At 39.5% G+C, this 25,155-nt stretch overlaps 1 protein-coding gene across 4 annotated transcripts in view; it reads left to right on the top strand.

Annotated features, from left to right (window-relative positions):
- Positions 1 to 4,122: 4,122 nt before the first annotated feature.
- Positions 4,123 to 25,155, top strand: part of NSMAF (neutral sphingomyelinase activation associated factor) — a 299,495-nt gene continuing 278,462 nt past the window's right edge. Inside the window, exons 1-12 of one of the 4 annotated variants that reach the window (XM_063299320.1) lie at positions 4,123 to 4,301; positions 16,006 to 16,095; positions 16,185 to 16,263; positions 16,358 to 16,422; positions 16,513 to 16,549; positions 18,214 to 18,264; positions 18,693 to 18,764; positions 20,454 to 20,501; positions 20,612 to 20,664; positions 21,331 to 21,460; positions 22,690 to 22,761; positions 23,267 to 23,375. In XM_063299320.1, the coding sequence (XP_063155390.1) occupies positions 4,249 to 4,301; positions 16,006 to 16,095; positions 16,185 to 16,263; positions 16,358 to 16,422; positions 16,513 to 16,549; positions 18,214 to 18,264; positions 18,693 to 18,764; positions 20,454 to 20,501; positions 20,612 to 20,664; positions 21,331 to 21,460; positions 22,690 to 22,761; positions 23,267 to 23,375 (859 nt within the window). In that variant the 5' untranslated portion in view covers positions 4,123 to 4,248. Of the gene's footprint in view, positions 4,302 to 16,005; positions 16,096 to 16,184; positions 16,264 to 16,357; positions 16,423 to 16,512; positions 16,550 to 18,213; positions 18,265 to 18,692; positions 18,765 to 20,453; positions 20,502 to 20,611; positions 20,665 to 21,330; positions 21,461 to 22,689; positions 22,762 to 23,266; positions 23,376 to 24,624; positions 24,696 to 25,155 lie in introns of those variants that run through there. The other 3 variants (XM_063299319.1, XM_063299318.1, XM_063299321.1) reach the window with 3 other exon arrangements.

Raw genomic sequence — 25,155 nt, 5'->3', positions numbered from 1 at the left:
GAGATTTGTAATATTTAGAATACATACTGGTGCCAGAAAATCAGCCCAAAGTTTCAAAGCAATTCTAGAAATTCAAAACTAGCATGAATTGCGACCTTGACATAATCTTTTTTCTCCAGCAGCACAGTCCAAGTCCAGTATATAGGCCCCACAATTGCTTTTAATTAGATCTGAAATGACCGGATTGACAAGATCATCAGATCTAGTTTAGTCTAAAGTTGAGTCTTGTGATAATCCAATATACCCTTTTCTCAGTGCACCAGAATTGTAGGCTAATACATCTGAAGAAATACATAATACTGAGGAAGGCTGTATTAAGTAATATTTATTTATATATATAATTTTGAGGCCGCCCAATTCCAACTACTTTGGGTGGCAAAATCTTGCCAAGAAAACTACAGGGACCAGTCCAGACAGTCGCCAGGAGTCAACACTGACTGGAAGGCACCATTAAAAAAAAAGCCACATAATAAAACCTAAAAGACAGCACCATCCAGAGGAACCACCACCAACTTTCTCCCAACCCTGGAAGATAAAAACAGGAACCCCCCCCCCCCGCCATTACTCTAACACAAGGCCTGGGAGAAAGCCATGTTTTTAATGCTCTTTTAAAGGCCAGTAAGGTGAGGACCGCAAATATCTCCAAGGGATGCTGTTCCAGGCTTCTTCTGATCATATTTAGGCCTAGACAAGACTTGTAAAACTGGTAATAGAAAAGGTCATGATGGCTCAGATGAACTAACTGCAATCTGAACCTCCCTTTACCATGACTAATTCCATTGATTTCAGCCTTTCAAGGATCATACTCTAGTTCAACTACATGCAAATATGATTGGAAACCCCAGCTGCATTTAACAAATATTTACATATTTCCTATCAGCCAAATAAAGTTCATGCCAACAGTTGCAAATTCAGTTTTCTTCTGCCACTTTGAGTCACCCTAGGAAAATGACCCTGGGGTTTCACTTAATCTGAGAAAATTGATTTGAGACAACTACCAGAACAATGCAAGTAATTGACATTTTCTTCAGTATTAAGTAGTTGATTTTATGCATAGATAGTGCTCACTTATTAACTGCAATCGGGACCAGCAACTCCGTCGCTAAACAGCACAGTCATTAAGTGAAATGTCATGTGACCATGCTGACTTACAGTATCAGTTCTGGCTGCAGTTGTTAAGTTAATCACCACAGGTCGTTAAGCATGACATCACATCACTGCAACTTGTGACTTCCTGCCAGCTTCCCCAGTGACTTGTCAGATGCCAGCTGTGAAGGTGTCATGATCGCTGTTGCAATGTTTGCGACATCGTAACGGCTCGCATGACAAAGCGCGGATGCGTGTCAATGACTGGAGAGGTGCGGGCAATAAAACGGACAAAGAAGGTAATGGGTTTGGGAGGTCTATTGAACAACAAGGTCTCATCGCCTGGTAATCGACCATCGACACCATTGTCAAAGAAATGATCAGGCGAGGTTCGGAAGGGCGCGTCTGGGCTTTCGAGGAATATCGAGGTCTAATCGCCCGGTAATGGACCATTACCTCACAGGAAGATAAACAGGGCGATGCCCGGGGTGAATGGGGCTGGACGACCTCTCACCTATCAAGTCTTGATGGCCTGTCACTCTGTGGAACTCGTGGGGCACACCCGGGGAGTGTGGGGGTGGAGCGCTGTTTGGCGCGAGACTATTTAATTCAACTTTTGGCACGCTTCCCTCACTCTCAGCTTTTTACTAGTGTGCATTCTATTCTAAATAAAAGCCAGAGCTTAAACTTGATTTAGAGTCTGAGTCTTTTATTTAGTCTTAGGCATTCCTTACAGAAGGTCGCAAGTGGTAGCCACATGACCATGGGGACACTGCAACAGCTGCAATTTCAAGGACCAGTTGTTTTGTTTTTCAGTGCCCTCATAACTTCAAACAGTTGCTGAATGAGTGGTCGGTAAGCAAGGATTACCTGTACGTACTCAGAAGTATGTTTCTATATCCTTGACAATGTATATTCTCTAGCATGTGGAATTGTAGCCATAAAGAAAAATACTGCAGACTAAAGTTGCTGTTTTCAGAATCCAACATATTGCTTCTCTCATTTCAATACAGTTCATTTAATGTTGTAATTAGCTGATACTGCCTACAAGGGGATTTTAATACTTATCTACCAGGTTAAAGAATAATACAATAATTTCTGGATCCTGGGCTTTCTGTGATTCCAAGCCCCATAAAGAGAATATAACAGCAAAACACTAAAAACAAAAATGAGTCCTAGGATGTATTGATACAGCAATAACAAAAATGGACACCAAGATTCAATCAGAAACTGTAATGACATGCAGGAATGACCTTGACAGACAAGCAGAAGAGCCGCAGCCAGGGGAAAGGTTGAATAAGAGGCAGCTTAGCCTGCAGCAGGACTGTGCTCGTGGCAAATGTCTCAGAAGGGATCCTCCCTAGTTTCTTGGGCTGTAAAGGCAACAGTGAAGAGATATACTTTCAGACTTGCAAGACTGAAGTCAGCCCTGCGAAGTAGTCCAGACAGGAAGCACACCCAGATGAACTTGCTGTGTCTTTATTGTAAGGTTACATTAACAGAATCTTGCAAGTCTGAAAGTACATCTCCCTCCTGTCACCTTTACTGTCCAAGGAACAAGAAGGGTCCCTTCTGAGGCATTTGCCACTCCCACATTCCTGCTGCAGGCTAAGCTGCCTCTTATCCGACGGTTCCCCTGGCTGCGGCTCTTATCCCTGTCTCCCAAGGTCATTCCCACATACCATTACAGAAACTAACCAATAAGGAATAGCAATTAGCAGCATTGGAAAAGGAATCCTTAAGGCTGACTTTCATCTGGGGCAATGCACTTTGCCTCTATAATGTTTATAAGTGACAGCTTCCCTGTTAGGAAAAAGAAATACGTATTAAAAATGTTTGGAGTCGGAGATGAGAAGACTCATGGCTGTGTCACACCATCTTGGAAGGAAAAAAAAACCTTCCAGAGGTCAGGAAGCAAAACAGACACTGCTCCTTGCTGTCTTCTAGAGCAGCCTGCACAACTCCTCCAGGGGAAAGAGTCACATGATGAATTAAAAATCTTCTTAGGCTGCAAATATCTGGAGCGCCTGTGAGAGTTCTAGTCTAGCCTTAGGCATGAGAGCCGGCTGGGTGACCTTAGGCCAGTCGCTCTCTCTCAGCCCAACCCACCTCACAGGGTTGTTACTGTGGGGAAAATAGGAGGAGGAAGGAGTAGTAGGTATGTTCGCTATCTTGAGTTATTTATAAAAGTAATAAAGGTGGGATGGAAAATAAAAAATAAAATAAAATAAAAAAATCAATCAATCAATCAATCAATCTAGAAGGTGGCAGAAGTCAGGCCAACAGGAACAACTACCAGATGTTTTAACTCAGATTTATATCCTGTCTTTCCTCTAGATCAACCACAATCACATGAGATAGGCTGGGCTTCCATGGCCAATGATGGACTCAAACCCGGGTCTCCTCACTCCTAGATTTACCTTTTAACCACTACACCTGGTTTATCTGTTCTGCTTCTCCTTTCAAACCAGCAGTACAAGGCCCATGGCCCAATTCCAGCTGCTTTGGCACCAGATCAAGAAGGGAGAGAGCCAGGAGACAAGAAAAGGCAGGGAAAAGCACAGCTTTTTTTGGGGGGGGGGGCTTTCCTGAATTTGCCTTTCTCAAGATTTTCCTCCAGATATATCGGATGACAACTCCCAGAATTTCCAGGAATACTGAGAGAGGTAATTCAATCCATCTGAAAGCTGCTTGTTGGGGGGGCTGTTCTTCAACTACACCCATAAATCATTATTCTAAGTCGCTCGGGCACGCAGGCACACCGAGTAGAGGTGGCTATTGGCCTTCTAGCACTCTTTCCCCCCGGAAAATCTACCGCGAGAGCCTGAACTCACAGAGGAAGAAGACAAGAAGAAACCGTCAAAGGCAGGTGGCCATAACCGGCAGGGATTTCCCGGTCCGCTAAATGCAAGAGCACATGCCTGCTACAAGGCAAGTTTGCAAACACGAAAGCCGGTTCGGAAGGGTGAGCGGGAAAACTGGAACTCGGCGCCCAGAGAGATCCCAACCAGCGGAGGAACCGGAGCTGATACTCCTGCTGCAGTATAAATGGCCAGCGAGGGCCGCCAGCTGCTGGGCCCCTAGTGGCGAATTAAGTTTCTGCCTCTCGCAAGTTCCTGATGCAAAATAGAGGCGCTGCGGAAGCGCAGCCGGGTCAGCTCCATGGCCTTCATTCGGAAGAGACGGGAGGAGCCGCAGCTCTACTCCAAAGAGAGGTGGGTGAAGCGCCCTAGTTAGTCCCGCGCGCCCCGTTCCTCCGAGGGAAGGGGGCGGCAATGTCAGCGAACGAGCAAGCCCCTAGGCGTGGGGTCGCTCTGAACGCCGCGCCTCTTCCAGCGGCGGCGTCTCTGCCGCTCTGAAATGCGCTCCGATCCAGAGAAAATCGAAACGTGCGGCAATCCGGCAAGTCTCAAGCGGCTGGGGTGGAGGGAGGTGGACCCGTTCCCAGGAGCCGCCGAAACCACTTTCTCGTCAATTGTGGGCAAAGAAGCAAGAGAACTGGAAACGATTGGGGGGAGGGCGCGTGCAAGAAGAAGGAAGTCCTGTTCGGGTGTGTGTTGTGCCTTTTGCTTAAAACTAGTACATTATCCTTCCCTGCGCTCCCCTGATGCGCACCATTGCGAGTCATAATCTTGCAACACGGAAGTGGCGTGGGGGCTGTTTTCTTGGGGCACTGCGGTGTATGCGCTGTGTTGTTTCGCCCCTTAAAGCTGCAAGGGCTGTAATTCTAAAGCACAGCGATTAGGGCGTAAAACAGTTTACTTGAATTCCGCGAGATATTTGTTTGCAAGCAGAGTAATTTGCCCTGTGGAACATTGGTTCAATTATATCCTCATAGCAATTCTGTTCCTCTCCGGATAAAATTGTAAAAAAAAATACTTCACATTTTGTGCTGTTTGTAGCCAATAAGACTACAATTGCATTGTATGCCATACTCACCTGTGATTAAATAAATCATGGTTTACCAACCCAATTTGCTGGATTGTTCTCCTGAACCATAAACTGATATTATTAGACAGTATAATATAACACCAAGCTAAATGGTGGATGTCTTAATTCATGTTTGTAGATAGTGGAATGGAGCCAATAAATGCAACTGCAAGTTTTGTTTATATGTGTTAATCTCAACTATTTTCGTCCTAGAACTGATTTTGGAACGAATGAAGAATGTTGTGTATGGGTGGAATATGTTTTCCTCATTGTTAACTGTAGTGCATTTCTACACACCCAGAATAAACCCTCACAGGCAGGAATTTTGTGGTAGAGGCAAGAAAAAAACTGAAAGGATAACTAACGACACTCTGTAAGTTCTGAACAAGTTAGAAAACTTTTGAAAATAAATCCTTTTTTAAAATCAAATTATTTGGCTACCCAGGGTGCACACATTGACTTAAATTCTGGAATTTGTCAAATTTCACAGACAAAAATATCATGAATCCATAAGGATTTAGATGGGGCTAAAATATGGATTAAGATAAGATTATGGAGCCAGTTTGGTGTAGTGGGGAAGGCACCAGGCTAGAAACAGGAGACTGTGAGTTCTAGTTCCGCCTTAGGCACAAAGCCAGCTGGGTGACCTTGGGCCAGTCACTTTCTCTCAGCCGTAGGAAGCATGCAGTGGCAAACCACTTCTGAAAAACCTTGCCAAGAAAACTGCAGGGACTTGTCCAGGCAATCGCCAAGAATTGGACACAACTGAATGGAGATATATATATGGTTACAAGAGGCATGAATCTGTGATGCAGCATAAAGTGAGCTATTACAGTATACTGCAATCATACCACTAGTGTCTGCAGGGTTCAGTCAAGATGGCAGCCATGAGAGTACAATCAAAACTCTGCCTGTTTTTTATGTACAGGGGGAGCTTTGACTGCACTGTAGTGGTCACAGTCTTGACATTTTTGACACCCCTGGTACTCACCTTATTTAATTTTAAGAGGAGTCCAGATTATGTCGTATTCCCCTTGTGAGCCTTCCTGTGTTTTTTTCCTTCAATCGCTTCTTGTTACTGTTCTCCACTAAGGAGGAAAAGGCAAAATTGTTTTAACCTTTAATACCTTTCAATAGGCCTAGAAATGGCCCCAGGCAAGAATGGGAGTAGAGACAAAAACATACCAGGCACAAATAGAAATTAATAAGTTTTATGCAGGAAAGAAAATGAGTCAAAGTACCCATTTTAGGTCTACTTTCTATACCACATATGAAAGGTAATGTGAAAAGATTTCCCTTATTTTAACCCTAAAATGACCCAAAATAGACCCTATTCATCGCATTCTCCCAGATTAAGAATAAGGTGTCATGTTCATCGTTCCAATGGTTTGCATACATCGTAACGTTTCGCATGTCATGTTTCTGATCCGTGTCTATCCTCCGCGGGGTGGGGAATTTCAGCCTTGCCAGGCTGTTATCTCTGTGCTGCTCTGAAGGAATGTGTGTTTGGGTTATGACATGTATTCAAGGTTGCTTTCCCAGGCCGAGGTGTGACGTTTACCAACACTTGGGAGGGGGTGGTTGCGATGCTGGGGTAAGGGGCGGGATCGGGTTAGAGGCAAGGGTTTTTAGTTTGTATTTGGCGCGCTTTTGCCTATTCTTAGCTTTCTTCGTATATGCATACTATTCTTTCAATAAATCAGTTTTATTCAGAAACCGCTGGTGAGACTGAGTCTGTTGGGATAGGCAATCATTACATAAGGAAACTAAAGTTAAATCCAATACAAAGTAGTTAAGCCAGTATCCTCAAGCAATAGACATAATCTATTCCTATAGCTATAATTAAAAACAAAACAAAATAGGCAGATTGTATAATGATTAGAACTGATAGACCTGGACTAAACATTCTCATTTCTCTGGGATGTCCTGGCCCTGAAATTCTAGAGGTCTAGTTTTACTTGGTTAGCATCTTCTGTAATATTTAATTCATATTCCTAGAGTATTGGAACCAAAATCTTCTGTGGCCAAGCACATTTTGGGAGTTTCCAGTTGAATTCCTTCCTTTTTTTAATAAGAATTTTATTAAGTTTCAAAACAAAGATAAAAACTATGAAAAAACAAAAACTACAAAAAAGAGAAAAAAAACTAAAAAGGTGTCACAAGAGATTTTTTTTTTTTCAAAATTATAGAAAGATGTGACTTCTGACTTTAACAGCAAGGATATACAAAAATTCTCCATAATCAATCACTTACTCTGTATTAAACCAAAACCACATTATGGCTATAAATCATTCCATGTTGGCACATTATAAAAATCACTAAGTACAGTTATTCCCTCCCCTTATATTGAAAGAAAGAAAGAAAATAAAAATTCATATAAACCTCCTAAACAACTCCTCCCCAAAAAGATAACTTATTTAATTATTCGCTTCCTACTACTATTCTATACATTTCTGTCTACTGTAATAAAAATCAAACTAAAAAGCACATAAAGTTTCTGCCATTATACTTAATAGTACAATTTTAATAATCTTAATAAACTCAAAACCATCCAAATAAACATTTTTATACCCTAATAATCTTAATCCAAATCCTTAAAGACAAATAACATCAGCCAAGCCCTAAAAGCAATATAGGTAAACATTCTTTAACCCTTAGCCCCCTTCAAAATAAACCAGAGCATTTACATATCCCCACAATGTGCACAGAGCTTTTTTCTTTAAAAAATGAAACAGCCCAACTGCCGCCCTCAAAAATTCCAACTTCTCTTCAGAAAACCCCCCATACATCCCTTATTTTTCATGGCATTCCACCAGAAACTCAATTTCAAACTCAATTTTTATTGCTTGCAGATCTCTCTCTCCCTTAAATTTCTCCAACTCCACTATCCAATCTTCATCCAGCATCTCAACAGAAATCCTGATCTCACTCTTAGAAGAAAGATTTCTATCACTGTTGAATTCCTCAATTTCATCCACTACATCCCCAACCAGATGACACATTTTAGACCTCATATTTTCCACGATGTCCTGAATGTCTTGTATAAAAATTTGTTAGGAGTCAGAAAGAATCTGTTTAAAATCTTGGTGGAAGTCAGAAAAGATCTGTTTAAAATCTTTCATGTGTCACGCAGTAGATTATGGTGCCCCCAGGAACTTGAGCAGCGAAAGTCGAAGATATAGAAAAGTTCCAGAATGTGTTTACACAAGAGAAAGTGAGACAATTGTTTACTCTCAATCCTCCTTAATGTTTGAAAGGAAAATGAAGTCCAAAACTTAAAAAAGATTTTTTAAAAAAATCCCAAAAATAACGATAAGCACCAAGAGAGCCAGCTTCTCCTTGCTGTAGAAAGCTTCTCTTAGGGTATGCATACTTTAAAAAAATATATAAATTTAATGATTTAGAAATGGGGTGGCCAGTCTTAACATCTCTTTAAGGCTACAGTGCGGCTTGGAAAATGATAATGTCCCTGCCTCCCTGCTAGCTCTTACCAGTCGAATGCGAAACGCTGTTTGCAATCTTCTGGCTGCAAGCAGCTGTCCGGAGGACAGGTGGGGTGATTCCAGGTGTTTTCCTTTAACCAGAGAACACTCCTGGGCTTCAGGAAAACCTGCCTGAGCCAGAAAAGAATTGCCATGTTGTCAGCTCTGCCCACTAAGCCCATGGGCACAGTAGTTCAGTCCGCCATGTCCCCACCAGAAGTTGTCAGTTGAATTCCTTCCTGATGAATTACAGCTGCCAGAATTCTCAATATATCAGGGAGCCAGGGCTGGCCTAACAGAAGAAAGTCTGGGCAGGAATAGACTGTAGTGAGATGTTTAAGATGGCTCTTAAAAAAAACCTGTTAGTCTTAATTTAAGCAGAAGATAAAGGTGACAGATCAGTGATAGAATGCATGTTTAGTATATAGAAGGTTCTTGATTTAATTTTTGAAATCTCCGTAAAAAGCTGAGAAAAACTAGCAACTGAAGTTCAGAGAAAAACGGTATAAACAGTACAGGCATACCTCAGAGATATTGTGGGTTCTGTTCCAGACCACTGCAATAAAGTGAATATTGCAATAAAGCGAGTCACATGAATTTTTTGGTTTCCCAGAGCATATAAAAGTTATATTTACATTATACTGTAGTCTATTAAATGTGCAAGAGCATTATGTCTAAAAAAGTGTACAAACCTTAATTAAAAATACTTTATTGCTAAAAATGCTAATCTTTTGGAAAAATTGCAACAACAGACTTACTCAACGCAGGGCTGGCACAAACCTTCAGTTTGTTAAAAAAGAGGCAATATCTGCGCAGCACAACAAAACAAGGCATGCCTGTACTGAGCTAGAAGGAACAAAGAGCAAAGGCTTGGATCAAAGCAGCTTGATACATTCCAAGGAATATCTTTATTAGAGTACATTGTATCTTGTACTCCCTTTTAAATTATGTATATATTGTAAGTTTTAAAAAAAAAAATTAAGGGAAACTTTCTGGGATGTAGATGCTACCACAGAGCAGAACCACCACAAGAACTGCAAGATGATGTCTGGTGGTTCTTGGTACATGCAACACAACCTTATCTGATGATCATAGCAATCAACCATCATCCTGGGCACCCATGGGAGGGGGACAGTAAGGGATGCAAGTGAGAAAATGTTTCTCACAAAATCACAGTACAAACCCCATAACTTACATATTAGCATCTGACTTGGGGGCACAAGTACAAAAGGGCTGGATTTCCGTCATGATGTCACTGCATGCATGGCAACACTTTTTTGTCGTCATGCTAACTGCAAACACCTATGTCATCAGGCCTATCACTGGAAAAACAAACTTTTTGCTGTGTTGTTCCCTGATTGTTAAAGGCCTTATACTGTATGTCAAAAGCATCCTTGGAGAAAGTGAGCTTGAAGGAGGCTGCTTTAAATTTACTCTTGTTTGTATTGCCCTTGACATGCTGGGTTGGTTGTTGGGAAAAACACAGTCTAGCATGAACTCCTCATTTAGTAATCATTGTTTTCTGCCATACCTTTCATTACTGAAAGACTCCAAAAGAATCTTACATAATTACAGTATATACAATTACCTTGGGGTTGTTCTAATTCCCCTCTAGCTAACATTATTCTGTGGTGGCACCTTTTCAAATATTCTCGTTTGATTATTGGGGATATTCCAATCAGTAAATATCACTTGGAATCTTAGTGCACAGTTTTCTAATGTGTGAATTAATCATTCACACATGTTGTTTGAAGGTTAGGCTCTAGGCATGAAATCTTATGCTAAGGTGAATCTGTTAATTCACCAACCTTCTTTGGAAGAGTTTTGCTATATCTGTTACAAGTATTCCATGGTGTGATATCTATGCAAATATTTGAAGTTTGGGCTTTGTTTTATGACAAACTACTTGTCAATATTTAAAAATCTGACCACTGAGGGAAAATTGAGTAGAATGGCAAGTTAGTATACAGCTACTTAGGAGAATTATGGTGTTAGGCAATATGGTGACTACTGCTGTATCATTAAAGCCTGACTCTACCAGTTTACTTACTTCAGGTTTCACTGGTGGTGTAGCCCAAACACTACAGCCCAGATTATCCTTAAATTGAGCACTACACAAAAGTTCAGAAACAGCAGTCTTATTCTGCTCCTGCTCTTTTCTTTCTTCTGTTAGAAGGAAAACTTACCAAGTGTTCATCCCGAGCTGGGAATGAAGAAGCACGGGCAGTTGCTTGAGCAGAGATAAGTTTATTTCCCAAGATCATGTACAGAGCGAGTATGCTGGTTGGAAGGTAGCCACACGTGTATTTTCTCACCAGCCCCTTTATATAGAAATGTGGCCCTTTGATGGAAGAGGAGGTGAGAAGTGTTGCTTGATTCACATCTATTTGTTAGTTTCAGGGATCTCTCTAGGATTTTCTGAATCAGCCTTAAAGAACAAAGGCATTCTGCCCTCTGCTGCTTTTGTGGTTTCTGGCTCCTTTGATCAATTAAGGTTCTATCTCTGCTGGATTGTGGATTCTGTTTGTCAGGTTTTTAGATACTTTGGTTGTTTGATATTCTAAAAGGGGAGCCCTTTCTTTACTTATGCTAAGATACTTGTTGCCTTTCCGCCATTCCTGTGCTGATCGGTTTATGGAAGCAGGAGCATCTCTCATTGAGAATGGCAGTTTTAAGGAGAAGGAGAAACGGGTGGGGGGGTGTCTTAAATTCTTATAACACTTCCATGGAAGCTCTGAGTAAAAATAAAGAAGCTGGGGAAAGTGCCCAGGAACACATGGGGACATTCAGGTGTCTACCTTGCCTGGGAAGGGTCTTTGTGACAGGTCATGTGCCAACATCTTTTATTTAAAGAAAGGCACACCGGTTACTATGCATCCTTTGAAAAAGAATGTAGATTTGTTTCCGTCAGTTGCATGAGAAGAACAGAGCAGGACAGGATAAAAGAAGTCAATACTCCTTGAGAAATAAACTACTGGAGAAAATAGTCTCGTTTCTCAATTATCTGCTAGGCTGGATCAGTAACTTAACTGGAAATTTTTTAAAGGATCTGTCTGTTTTCACTACTGCCCATTGATGGTTATGTTACAAAAACTTTTTTGTTTTTTTGTTTTTTTGTTAAAGGGCTACTTTTAAAGTTTATGCATTCATTTATGAGTCAAAATGAATGTTGCAGTTTTTCCTAATGGTGCAATTAGGTAAGAAAAAAGCAGTTCATTTGCCGGAAAAGATGCAAGTAAAATGTGTTATGTTAATCCAAAATTTGTCCCCCTTGGGTTGCTGACTAAATATTGTGCTGTGTGTGCCAGATATGCTTTCTGATCTGAAATTAAAGCATTTTCAACGGGTGATTCCTTAGACCACATCAGTGAAGGAATGACTTTCACTTCTACGTCTAATAGCTTCCACTGCCAAACTACTTTTACTTTTAGGAAATGCTCTCTAACTTTTAGTCAGAATCTGCCTTCTTGTAACTTATTCCATTGCTTTCCCAAGGATGATAGAGAAATGTTTTGGTGCTATCACACCCACTCCTCCCTCCTCTGTGCCTTCCATGTCTCTTTACAGTTAGTTTCTAGTTCCTGGATAATCCTCACTGCCATTTTCTAAACCTCTTCCAATTTGTAAGGGTAGGGTTCAAAACTGATCACACTTTAGTGCTTCAGGCATAAACCTGAAAAAATGATGCAGTTGCTTTCATGATTCAACTCATACAACTCTTACGCAGCCAGGTCTCCTTTTTTCCATCTCACATGGATGCCGGGTGGGGGGGTGGGTGGGGTGGGACACCCCCAACAGTCATTATAATTTGTAGCAGAAATTGCTTGTGCTACTTCTGAAGTACTTCTTAATAATTTTCAAAGGTTGGCCAGATCTAGTAAATAGATATTCTCTGTCAATCTCAAGCTTCTCCTGCCCTTTTATCTGGCTGTTCTGGCCATTTTACCTGGCAAAAACACACACTCTTGTTTGAAAGAATTGAGACAAAACAGGATTAAAGTAACTCTTTTGTCGTTGTTGTTGTTGTTGTTGTTGTTAGTGGTTTCCTTTTGCAATTTTCATTGAATAGTGGGTATCAAGTATTTTATTTTGGAAATAATCTGAACGGAAAAGGCTGTTTTGGTCAGCCTTCGCCTCCATCTATTTCAGTTCATTCTTAGTTTTAGCTTTTCTGATGGTGTTTCAACAATAGCTTGGTGTAGCCATCCTTGCTTATCTGTTTGTCCTTCTACCATCTACATTTCCTTCTTTGTTTTTAGGTCTTCACTAAGCTTTTTGGGCAGTCCCTGAAAAAGGAATCCTCTATAATTTGAACAGGGCTTCATCATCAATTTCTTTTTGAAACACTTTGCTTTGAACACCTCCTTGATGACCCCTTTTGTCAGTATTTTTTGTCCTCAGGTGGATTATCAGCACATGTTGGCTTCCATTTCTTATAGTTGTGAGTTGCCAACTGCCACAACTCTTCTCTGTCTTCTTGTAGTGAAACAAGACTAGTTTGTAGTTAAAGTCCCTTGTTCAAAATTTAGATTTACAGGAATTTTTAAAAAAAATCTGTTCAATCGTGTCCGATTTTCAGAGAACGCCTGGACAAGTCCCTGCAGTTTTCTTGGTAAGTGGTTTGCCATTGCCTCCCTCCTGGGGCTGAGAGTGAGTGACTGGCCCAAGGTCACCCAGCTGGCTTTGTGCCTAAGGTGGGACTAGAACTCAGTCTCCCGGTTTCTAGCCTGGTGACTTAACCACTACACCAAACCGGCTCTCCATTGGAAATATATGACTGGCTAAATTCAAATAGGAACAGAAACATTCCACAAACATTATACTATAATCACAGCTGTAGGGTCATGACTATTCATCATCACTTCTGTTTTTTAGGTGCTGCTTGTAGAAAGGTTTCTGTCTGTCTGCCTGTGTGTCTTTCACTGCCTATTCACTTTTAATAGAGGAAAAACCAGGATTTTAACTAAGATCAACGCTAAAATTTAAAATGTATTAATGTGAACTACATTGGTAAATTCCTGCTAGCTTCCTGGATTTCTCACTTCCTTACAGTCCTCCTACAGTCTTTGTGGCAGCATCCCAGCTGCTCAACAGGAAGGAATTACTCAGTCACCTACAAAGAGCAATCAGAAGCCTACAATTAAGTGTGATTTATCTTGGGCTACTAGGTCTGGGCTACAAAAATATGAAATATTTTCTGTATATCTTTAAGACCATGTAGTGTCTTCTGGGCACTGGTCACACTTATGGATGATCTCTGGTGGGAGCAGGATGGAGGCAGTGCATCCATCCTCGGTCTCCTTGATCTCTCAGCGGCCTTCGATACCATCAACCATGGTATCCTTTTGGGGCGGCTCAGGGAGTTGGGGGTGGGTGGCGTAGTCTTATGCTGGTTCACCTCCTTCCTCCAGGGCCGATCCCAGTCGGTGTTGATAGGGGAGGAGAGATCGGCCCCATGGCCCCTTCTTTGTGGGGTGCCACAGGGATCAGTACTCTCCCCTCTCCTTTTTAACATCTACATGAAACCACTGGGTGAGATCATCCGTCACCATGGGATGAGGTATCATCAGCATACTGATGGTCCAAAATGCAGCTGCGCAAGCTGTTTTTGGTGCCCCCAGAAGGGCACATGTAACACCACTGCTGCGTGAGCTGCATTGGGTACCAGTTTGCTTCCAGGTCCGATTCAAGGTGTTGGTTATTACCTTTAAAGTCCTACATGGCATGGGGCCAGGTTACCTGTGGGACCGCCTCTTCCCCATTGCATCAACCCTCTCCACCCGATCGTGCAGAGAGGGCATGCTACGGACCCCGTCTGTAAGAGAATTTCATCTGGCGGGGTCCAGGAAGCGGGCCTTCTCCACAGTAGCTCCCGCCCTGTGGAACATGCTGCCCCCGGAGGTGAGATTAGTCCCATCGCTCCTGACCTTTCGGCGGAGTCTGAAGACCTGGTTCTGCCGCCTTGCTTGGGGTGGAGAGGGGAATAGATCTACATGGGGATGGTTGCTATAGACCACTCCTCCCACACTTGGACTGTTTTAGATTCCTCACCACTTGGATTCTTTATTTTTACTTCTGTCTATATTATTTTTTACTGTATTTTATTCTTTGTATTTATGGTGATAGTTTTAATCGATTGTTGTAAACCGCCCAGAGTCCTCCAACGGGAAGAGATGGGCGGGGATCAGATGGATGGATGGATGGATGGATGGATGGATGGATGGATGGATGGATGGATAGATAGAGTTAATCCTTGCTATCACTATGGATTTGAAAGCCTTCATCAAATGATAAAGGATTCCTGTGCCAAATTTAGTGTGAGTCTTCCACATTCACTGCATCTTCAGTTTTTTAGTAGCTATCCTGACTTTTCAGAGAAGTTGGAAACAGAGTTACACAGAGTTCTGGAGGGGAAAGAAGGAAGAAGAAGATGTATAGTGCAATTTGGATGCTGTCTTAGATTTCGAAGAATTTATAGAGGACCATATAAAAGTATTCAATCATATTAATTAAAGAATAAGTATGAGAAAATATGATAGGAGAAAGGAAAGAAGAAATATTCAAATGTAAAAATAATAGAAAGACAGCAAAGAATCCCATCATACTGTCAAATAGCAAGGTTATTTGGCAGCCACAGGTTGCCTGTCCCCAGTTTTTATCTACAAAGGGTTTCTCAGATATGTAGCCTCTTTCTTCAGGCATAGGGATATTACAAGCCCATCCCAAACTAATATACTTTAAAGTATAGCAGGACTACAATTACCAGGATTTCCAGTCAGCTTATGACCTATCAGCTAAGCTAGTGGAGAATTCTGGGAAAAGTAACTGTACAGTCCTGCTTGGAAAGGGCTGGGGTGGCCTAGCTTCATCTTACCTTTATTAAAATTAATCAGTTGCTTAACAGAATTAAAATTATCTGTAGATCACTAACTGGTTATTCTGTTGCTAGAAATACCAGATCCTTTATCTTTGACTGTCTGAAACTGAATTACATCAGAGTAAATTTTTCCACTAACACAGTCTGTATCTTTGTGTGCCTTCAAGTCAGTGTTTACTCCTGGTGACTGCCTGGACAATTCCCTGCAGTTTTCTTAGCAAGGTTTTTCAGAAGTGGTTTGCCATTGCCTGCTTCCTAGGGCTGAGAGGGAGTGACTGGCTTCATGCCTAAGGTAGGACTAGAACTCACGGCCTCCTGGTTTCTAGCCTGGTACCTTAACCTCTACACCAAACTGGCTCTCACTAATGCAATTCTATGGCAATATTACTTGCTGCTGCTAAAATGTTTTAAGGAACGGTACTTGTTATGTTTTTCAAATAAAAATTTTGTCTTGAGCTAAATCTGTCAGTTCTGTGACCTTTCAAAATATCTGGTCCCCAGAATGACCTAAGTTTATTTTGCTTCAGTTTACAACGTGTTTTCTGAGGAATTGAGTAATGCGCATTAGTAGCAAGGCACAGCTGTGTTCCATGCACAACTATTATTTTGCTTTTTATTATTTACTTTTAGATTTTCCTTACTACTCCTTAATCTGGAAGAATACTACTTTGAACAACATACAGCTAATTACATTTTAAACAAAGATGGCAAAGGAATAAGGTATTACACTATTTGCATAAAAGTGAAAACATGGATATTGTGCTGTGTCAAAATTCTGCAGTAACCTTTTGATGTCTCCTAACTCTTAGGAAAATTAGAGGGTCATTCAAAATATGCTCAAAATCTGTAATATTTGAGCCAGATGAAATAAGCCACCCCATTATTAAGGTAAGTAAATTAGTAAATAATGCCAAAGAATTTTAGTTTATCTTAACATCAAACTCAAATGAAATAGTTTTCTTTTTTCTGTAAATTCACCTAGATTCCATTGAGAGACTGTATTAAAATTGAAGCACCAGAATATAAAGGAAATTATTCCTTCACAGGGTAAATCTTTTAAATATGTGCTGAACAATTGTTTGTTTAACAACAACTGAATAGTGTGGTAATGTTTTTTTTTCCAAATCTATGTTTTAGTGGTACTTCTGGGCAGATCGCTATTTTATCCAGTCAGGTAAGTAGCGAATAATCTAAAAGTCTAACTCTGTTTAAATGTCATTTTTTAATTAAAAAGCTTAAATTGCTAAACTAATTTACACAAACATAAGCTAATGCAAATTCCTGTGATGGTAAATGAAAGGTTTGCAAAGATTTGCCATGATTTCTGAAAAGGCTTCTAATTCAGCCCAAACTCCATTTGCTATCAAATCTGTATTTAGGCTAAGGCATTTTGAAAGTTCCATCATAACTCATTCTGTGAGTGACAGTGGAAAAATTACTCTAGGAGCAATGCTTAATGATGATATATTGATTAACATTGCAGAGGTAACCAAATCAGATTTCTGTTGCTGCTGAACAAACTTAAGGAATATATGTAATAGGAGATTTGTCAAATAATAAGGATAAATAATACATTAAAAAGGTCAAGGAGGTTATGTAGTGTAATGGTATGTGACTTCAGCTCTGCTTATTTGTATGACCTTGCTGGAGTGGGACTTAAATCAGGGTACTCATAAGATGAGCACTCCTGGTTGAATGGTGCCACACTGAACAAAACTGGTTTGTCTCTAAGGTGTGGATTGACAGGGTCCTGTCAGAAAAACTTGTCAGCTTTTAGCAGCAAAACTTTTTCTGGGCCCCCAGGCTGATTAGCTCAGAGAGGCAAACTATTTTTTACCATTAATCTTCATGCAAGCAAATTTTTGTTTTAAGTTCTTACAAAACAGGGTCATACAGAGAAAGATAATAAATCGGATTAAGGAAAGGCAAAGGGACAGGAGGTCTGATAGCTAACATAAAATGGATAATATCAACCTGCATGCTTAGTAAGTTCATAGGTGATGGGGAAGAAGATATTTTTATTTTTTTGCACTGGGGAATAGATGAAGAGCATGCTTGGGATGTAAACAGGAAAATAACCCTACGGAGGAAACTAGTGGGAAGCTTATATAAGATCATGAAGCCAAAGGGTATTTCTATGATGACAAAGATCAGAATAGTTAAAGCAGTGGACTTCCTAGTAGTACCTAATGGCTGAGAAAGTTGGACATTGGGAGAGTAAGAGAAAGAAGATGGATGCCTTTTAATTACAGCTTTGGTGATGGTTCCTAAGAGTACCATGGGCTACAAGAAGAACTAGTCAGTTGCTCCTGGAAGGAAAAAAAGTGCTCTCTTGAGGCAGTGATTAACAAGCAAAAACTCTATAGATGATCTAGAAAAAATAGCTGCTTGGCATGATTGGGGGAAGTAAAAAAAAGGGGAAGACGATGGAGAAAGTGGATGAACAGGATCAGGAATATCATTTGAACATCTCTGGAACATCAAGAACTATGGTTTGCCACTAAGAACACATCAAAATAGAGGCTGTTTGTCCATAAGGTCATCAGAATTTGTGTCTGACGATTGCCCCTAACTCTAAATAAAGGCAAAGTTAAATGGGGGTCGCACTGAAATATTAGCCTTCCATTTGGATTTGGTTTTCGTAAAAAACTATTTTAAAATTAAAATGTAATTTTAACTTAAAATGAAGAGAAAAGGTTATGAACATGATGTGAGGAGGAGCTTTCTGAACAGTTGCTGTCTATTCATAGTTTACAAGCATCTCTGCATTTCTGATGATACCTAATAGCAACAATGTATTACAAAAATAAGTACTGAATAAATTATCCTTTTCTAAAGGCTTTTCTCACCAAAGAAAAAAACATCATTGCACCCTTTAAAACTGAAAGAGTAAGTATATATTTTGCTTCCATTCAGAAAAGATCAAATGTTGCATAACTCTTTGCTTTGTCTCGGACAAAAATATTAGCAGTTACTTATTTGAAATACAATTTTGTGTGTGTTAGCGTTTAAACGTATTTTCTTTAACATAGATTGCCTATTAATAGTCTAGGATGTGAACTGTTAAATAAAAGGAACTTTCTAGGTAAAATACATAAACAGTGTTTGATTTGCCAAATGTCATAAACAAGAAAAATAGTAACAAGAAGCTGGAGATGTAATAAAGCAGCTAGACAGAGTACCAGAAATAACAGGGATTAAATTTAGAATTTTTTGCATGCAGTACAGGAGCCTAAACTAGACCCTTTCCTATTTTGAAGTGGTTGTGTGTGGTTCAACTAGGTTTTAATTTGATTTTAATTATCACTTTTTATCAGGGTCAAACTGAATATATATTTGAACTGGATGTTGCTGGAAAAGTCGAAGATGTTGTACAAACACTTCACCAAGTAAGAATATAGTTCGTTAGTTTTGCTGCTGCCTGTAGCATGTGATTTAGCTCAATAAACATAGCGAGCGCTTGGACTTCCGGTGGGGACATGGCAGACTGAACAGCTGTGCCCGCGGGCTCAGCAGGCAGAGCTGACAATATGGCAGGTGTTTTGGGGGGTCAGGCAGGTTTTCCTGAAGCCCAGGAGTGTTTTCTGGAAAAAGGAATCACCCCATCTGTCCTCTGGATGGCTGTTTGCAGCCAGAAGATCAAGTTCGACTGGTAAGAGCTAGCTGGGAAATGGGGACGTCACCATTTTCCAAGCCACACTGTAGTCTTAAAGGGACACTGAGACCAGCCACCCCATTTCTAAATTACCCAATTTATATATTTTTTAAGTATGCATACCCTAAGAGATGCTTTCTACAGCAAGGAGAAGTGGGCTCTCTTGGGGCTTATCGTTATTTTTGGGATTGCTTTTTTTAAAATTCTTTTTAAGTTTTCATACCTTTTTAGTTTTTTTTCCCCTCTTTGTAGTTTTTTTGTTTTTTGTGGCTTTTATCTTTGCTTGAAACTTAATAAAATTCTTATAAAAATGAAACATAGTGAACTCTCTTCATCTAGTCAAGTATTTGAAACAATTAACAAATGCCTAATTCTTTTTCTTTTGCATAGTAATCCGGGGTTAAATGTGTGCTAATCAATCATTAGGCAATCCTGCGGAGTGCCTCTGCAATCCCATAAATTAGTCTCCAGGACAAGTGCTGTTGAAAATCAGTAGGATGTGTACAAAACCACAGTTCCAAGCAATCAAGCAAAGGAGAAGTTTATATGGGTTTCTGTCTTCATTTGTAACAATAGTGGGTAAATCCCTGCTTAGAAAAGCAGATCATTACTAATCCTGAAGTAGTATCAACACCAAGCCAACTTTGGCTGATCTTGAAAAAGCTAAGTAGGAATCTGGCCTGATTTGTATTTAGATGGGCAAACACCAGGGAATTCTGTGGCTGAGGGCTTAACTGGGAAATTTAAATAACATTACAGAAGGAGGGAATGTCAAAACTCGTTTCATATCTTTGCCAAGGAAACTACATGGATACATCTGTATAATCATCAGAGTCAAACTTGAATCAAGGGAAGCATTGCTGCTGAGAGTTGTACTGATTGTGGCAAAATGCGGATGGATGGATGGATGGATGGATGGATGGATGGATGGAAGGAAGGAAGGAAGGAAGGAAGGAAGGAAGGAAGGAAAGAAACCTTAACCTTACTAAGAATTTACATCAAGGATTGACATCCTTTCAGTGAAAGCATGGGACTCTCTGTTTTCTGTGATATCCTACTTTTGGGCTTCTTCTACAGTTCTTAAGTTTTTCTCATTTCAAAATGGTGATTAAGTAGAGCAGATTAAGTAGAGCAGACTGCTGGCAATTTTCAGCAGTCATGATCAGGGGGTTCTGATGCCATAAAAAGGGGCTCCTGGGGGGTTGCATGTGGCTCTAAAGCCATTAATTGTGACTCCTGATCTATGATTTGTGATTCTTTAGATTATATACATCTGTTGTGATGCAAGTCTGCAGATGAAAATGGATCTAATGCAGAATGGGTAATTCTGACAGAAGTCTCACCTGTATCTGTGTACATCAAGTCCCTTATTATATCTGGGAAAGTTTCTAAATTTCATTTGCTTGCTTCTATTTTTGAACAGTTGTACAGAGCATCACACCTGGACAAGCTAGGGGACCAGGCTGCTATGGTAAATATGTACTAAAGATGCAGTATTAATGAAGGGGAAATTGTGGCAATTTATTTGCATTAAAAAAATTAAAGCTGATTATTATTGTTATTGTTATTATTTTAAATTAGATAACTGCTATCCTACAGTCACGTTTGGCCAGGACATCATTTGATAAGAACAGGTATGTTTCTCTATATTGGTACAGGAAACATCCCATCTTCTAATTCTCAGTTTCTAAAAAGAAATAGCCTGCTTAGGAAAATACAAAAAGCAAAGAGTAGATCAGCAATGGGAATCCATATGTTGCTTAATACTGAGTTACCACATTTTCTCTGCATATGTTTATCTTACTCTGCTGAAAACCACATTTTCTCTATTTACATATGTTTATCTTACTCTGCTGAATTCTGAATTTTGAAATCACTTATTTCTGTAGCAAAAAAAAAAAATAACCAAAGAAGTCTAAAATGTGGCTTGGAGTTCCTCTTCGTTGGTTTACTTTTTATTCTTCTGGATTCAGATAGAAAGGAAAAAATCTTGCTTTCACCCTCTTCTCCTTGGCAAAGACTTACTCATCCAGTCTTAGCTATCTTGAAATGCTCTTGCAAATGTGTTCAATTTTTAGTTGAACTATACATTCTAATAGGCTAAGCAGCAAAAGTTTCATGCTTTTACAATATCATCAGTAGTGTAAAGTAGATTTCATATTGGTTGTTGTAAAATATATAAAGTTGTAGTAAATATGATATTCTAAAAATTTGTGTAAAGGTGTGATGGAAAGCTCTGTGATGTTCTGATGCAGGATAAATAGAAGCTTACACTGAGCATCTAACTGTCATTTGTTTAGATTTCAGAACGTTTCTGAAACATTGCATATGGAGTGTAAAGCTGAAATGGTCACTCCATTGGTAACTAATCCTGGACATGTATGCATCACTGACACAAACCTGTATTTCCAGCCTCTCAATGGCTATCCTGTAAGTAACTTGCATTTTCTAGTCTGCTGCTGTTAAAACCTTGATGATGTGCTATCACCATGTCCCCAGAGCTTATACAATGTTCTTTCTTCACCCCTCGGATCAAGTCATATTGTTCAGTCTCTGCAGAGTTTTGCTTTAAATGTAAATTAAAGGATTTTATTGTAAACCGCCCAGAGTCCCCTTTTTGGGAGAGATGGGCGGTGATAGAAATTTGAAAAATATATATATACATCCATACATACATACATATATATAAACAATTCTGTCATTTTTCATAGGTGCTAGGTTTCTTCAGGCTGAGGAAATCTTATTTCATCTTATGCCTGGTTTTTAAAAATATACATGTTGCAATTTAAGGTAACAAAATTAAAGCGCACACAGACACATATAGAAGTACTGGACAGGTAGTGCGCTACCCTATCCATGGTGGAATCTATAAACTAGTCTTGGGTCATTTCCCAATTAGTGACTTATAGCACTAGAATCATCCAACCATTGCTGTGTCAAAGTAGCAGTAGAGAGGACAGGCTTTATATCACTTCCATTATGGCGCAGCGATGCCATGAAGATGGTATAAATTAATAGTTGGAAAGTGGCCTTAATGGCTTTTCTGTTATCCACTGCTAGTAGCTTCTGGGGAACACAAGAAGTCGGATGCTATGTCTTGCATATGTAGATTTCCCATAGGCGTTTGATTGGTCTCTGTGAGATCCATCTAGCTCTTCTGATATAGTAAGTTAAACATTTCTATCTGTTGTCAAGATTCCACACTATACTAATTACTGAGATAGTCAAAGGATTCTTGCTGTGCTGCTAACAAACTAGAAAGTAGCTTCGTGTATTTCCTTGTGGGAAGCCATGGTATCTTGTTCTCACTTGTGCATAGATAATTTCATGTTTGGGATGGTGTGTGTGTTTAATTATATTACACAAAGCTTCTATACTGTGAATCTGTCCTTAATATCTAGAAAACATTGGCTTAATTTTTAATAAGTTTCCCCAGCTAACAAATAGCTGAACTATCTGTTCATTTCATGAGGGCTATTTCCAGAATACATACAGATTCAAATATTGCCTCTCCAAATTAAGATAATTAACCATCCTCTTAAAAAAATGTAACATTGAGGCTAACTGTTGGTAAAGTGCTGGAGAAGAAGGTGCATTTTCTATCTAGAACATATGGGTAAAATTGGAAGAAATGTATCATCTTTTGACTTATCTCACAGAAACCCGTGGTACAAGTGACACTGCGTAGTGTCAGACGCATCTATAAAAGGAGACATAGCCTGTCGCCTTTGGTAAGATAATACTTTTGATCCTTGGCATCTTATATGTGCTTCATGGGTTTAAACTTAGCTATTTTAATTCCTGAGGGAACAAGTGTTGCACAGTGTGAAACCTTGATCTCTTAGCAGAGCCTGTTTAACACAACTGATATAAAATTACACTTGTTGAATTTCCCAGCAGAAAACCATTTAATAAATTAATGCATTAGATAATCATAGTTTCTTAAAATGTGTGTTTCTTTATAGAAAGCTAGAATAGTGCTGTGTTCCTGGAACTGTTTCAGTACTTGTGATAAAGGAAATAATTTAAAACAGTACCAAGTGCTTTCCCAATAAAAACAAATTGATTACAGTGACTTTTTATGCTATAAAAATAATGTAGAAATCACTTCTGCTGTTTTGAAAACAATAAGGGTCAGATATCTGTGCTTAACATCTGCTATACTTGGATCCTGGTTAATTCAGTCATTCTGTTAACTTCATTACATGTCATTTTTATCTCTTTTTAATGTTCAAGGGTCTGGAAGTATTTTGCACTGAGAATGATTTATGTTCAGACATCTATTTGAAATTCTACAACACTCAGGACCGAGATAATGTCTATTTCTACGTGTCAACATATTTAGGTTTCAATAACAATTCTAATAAATAAATGTAATGTATGGGGGTGGGGATTAAACTATCTTCAGCTTTTTGTATAGATTTAGTTTTGAGTCATAGTGAGATTGGTAGTAATGAATAAAAAAGGAGCTGTTTATTATTTTGTGGAGATATATAACAGCAGATTCTTAGTACCATCTTTAAAATTGTATATGATAAGCAGAAGAAAGCCATTGAAAGTTGAGGACCGGGCAAAGGCAGAGTTCTGTATCTTCCATATGTTGTCATTAGGCAGTTTAGATAATGAATATCATTGTCTATGTAATCAGAAGAGCAGCATTAATATATGGAAGACAAATGTTGCTTTCTGCTGGACTTGTATGCATGCCTATGTTAGAAAACTACTACTTAAGATTTTACAAACCAGTAAAAATGAACTTGGAAGTTCACTGTTAGCACAAGAGTACAAACTTTAGAGCTGTGCAACACTTCAGAAATAATTTAGAAAAGTGGTTCAGAGTGTAGTATGTATGTTGTATGAATGTAGCTCCTGTCTGCAACTCTCTAAATCAGCCACAGCTTTTTCCTGCAATTGCATAGCTGCCTTATGTAGCTGCCTTGTGATACTGGGAAAAGATGTGCTGCTTTAAATAGAAACAGATAGGTGGTACGTTTTCACCCCTGTGCACTGCAAAGCAGCTTCTTGGAATGGAATGCAAAGCACTGCACGGCTCTAACAAGCTTATGACAAAATTCAGCCAACCAAGCCAAGCCATAAATGTAGTAGAACTAGAATAACCCAGCAGTATCAGCAGCACCTGTGTCTGAAGCAAAGTAAAGTTCTCTCCTACATAATAACCTTTGTATTTGCCTACCATTTTTAATCTAACTTTTCTCAGACTATCTGCCTGAAAAACAAAGTGGAACATGAAACACACATACAGTCAATTGGCATGAACTCTTAACTTCCCATAGGAAATTTGTTTCAGAAGGCAACATCATATCTACTAGGAAGGCAGGCATGATGTTCTTCATCTATGCAGAAGAAGTAGAACAGAACCCACAGGAGCTCTTTAGCACTTTGTCGTGGCCATAGGAGCTGTTGCTTTGCTCCAGTACTCCATCCAATTTAAGTCAATCCTGCTGGGGAAAATTTTAAAAATGCAACCACAAGCCACAAAGCTAACTCCTGACCTAACACTGGAAACAGCAGGTATATTGAAACAATAGCACTTAATAATGGATTGGTTCTAATATAGATTTTGGAATACATGAAATGACAATTATACACCTGAAACTTCTTGAGCTCAGAATTCTTAGTACACCACAACAAAAGATGGCGGAGGGTAGTGGGCAGCTATACATGGCGTAATCCAAAATCCAGTGAGGACCAAGCATGGTCAGTGGGATACTAAAAAGCCAAGGGTGGTTTGGGCCAAGAGCTGCACACCAAAAAGTGAGCAAGGTCAGGATAAAGAAGTGACCAGAATTAAACAAAACAAAAAATCAGTTAATACATAACTGATATATATTAAACAAAATTTAATATATATCAGTTATATTAAATCTTTAATATAACTGATTTAATTCCCATGATATTACCTTAACCTGTGTGTTTAATGCAGGTGCATTTTGTGCATGTCTCCTTTACCTCTTCCACCAACCCACCCCCAGAATTCCCACTGTCAGCTTTTTAGTATCTGCTTCATGAAGATGCCATGTAAGACAACTGCTTCAATTACCTGAGGAAAAAAAAATAGTGTAGGATTGCTTTTAATCATTGCTCATTTTTATATTAGTATGTAG

The sequence above is a fragment of the Candoia aspera genome, chromosome 3, assembly GCF_035149785.1.
Source record: "Candoia aspera isolate rCanAsp1 chromosome 3, rCanAsp1.hap2, whole genome shotgun sequence".
NCBI lineage: Eukaryota > Metazoa > Chordata > Lepidosauria > Squamata > Boidae > Candoia > Candoia aspera.
The sequence above is the reverse complement of the archived record's forward strand: the minus strand, read 5'-3'. Positions and strand labels throughout refer to the sequence as shown.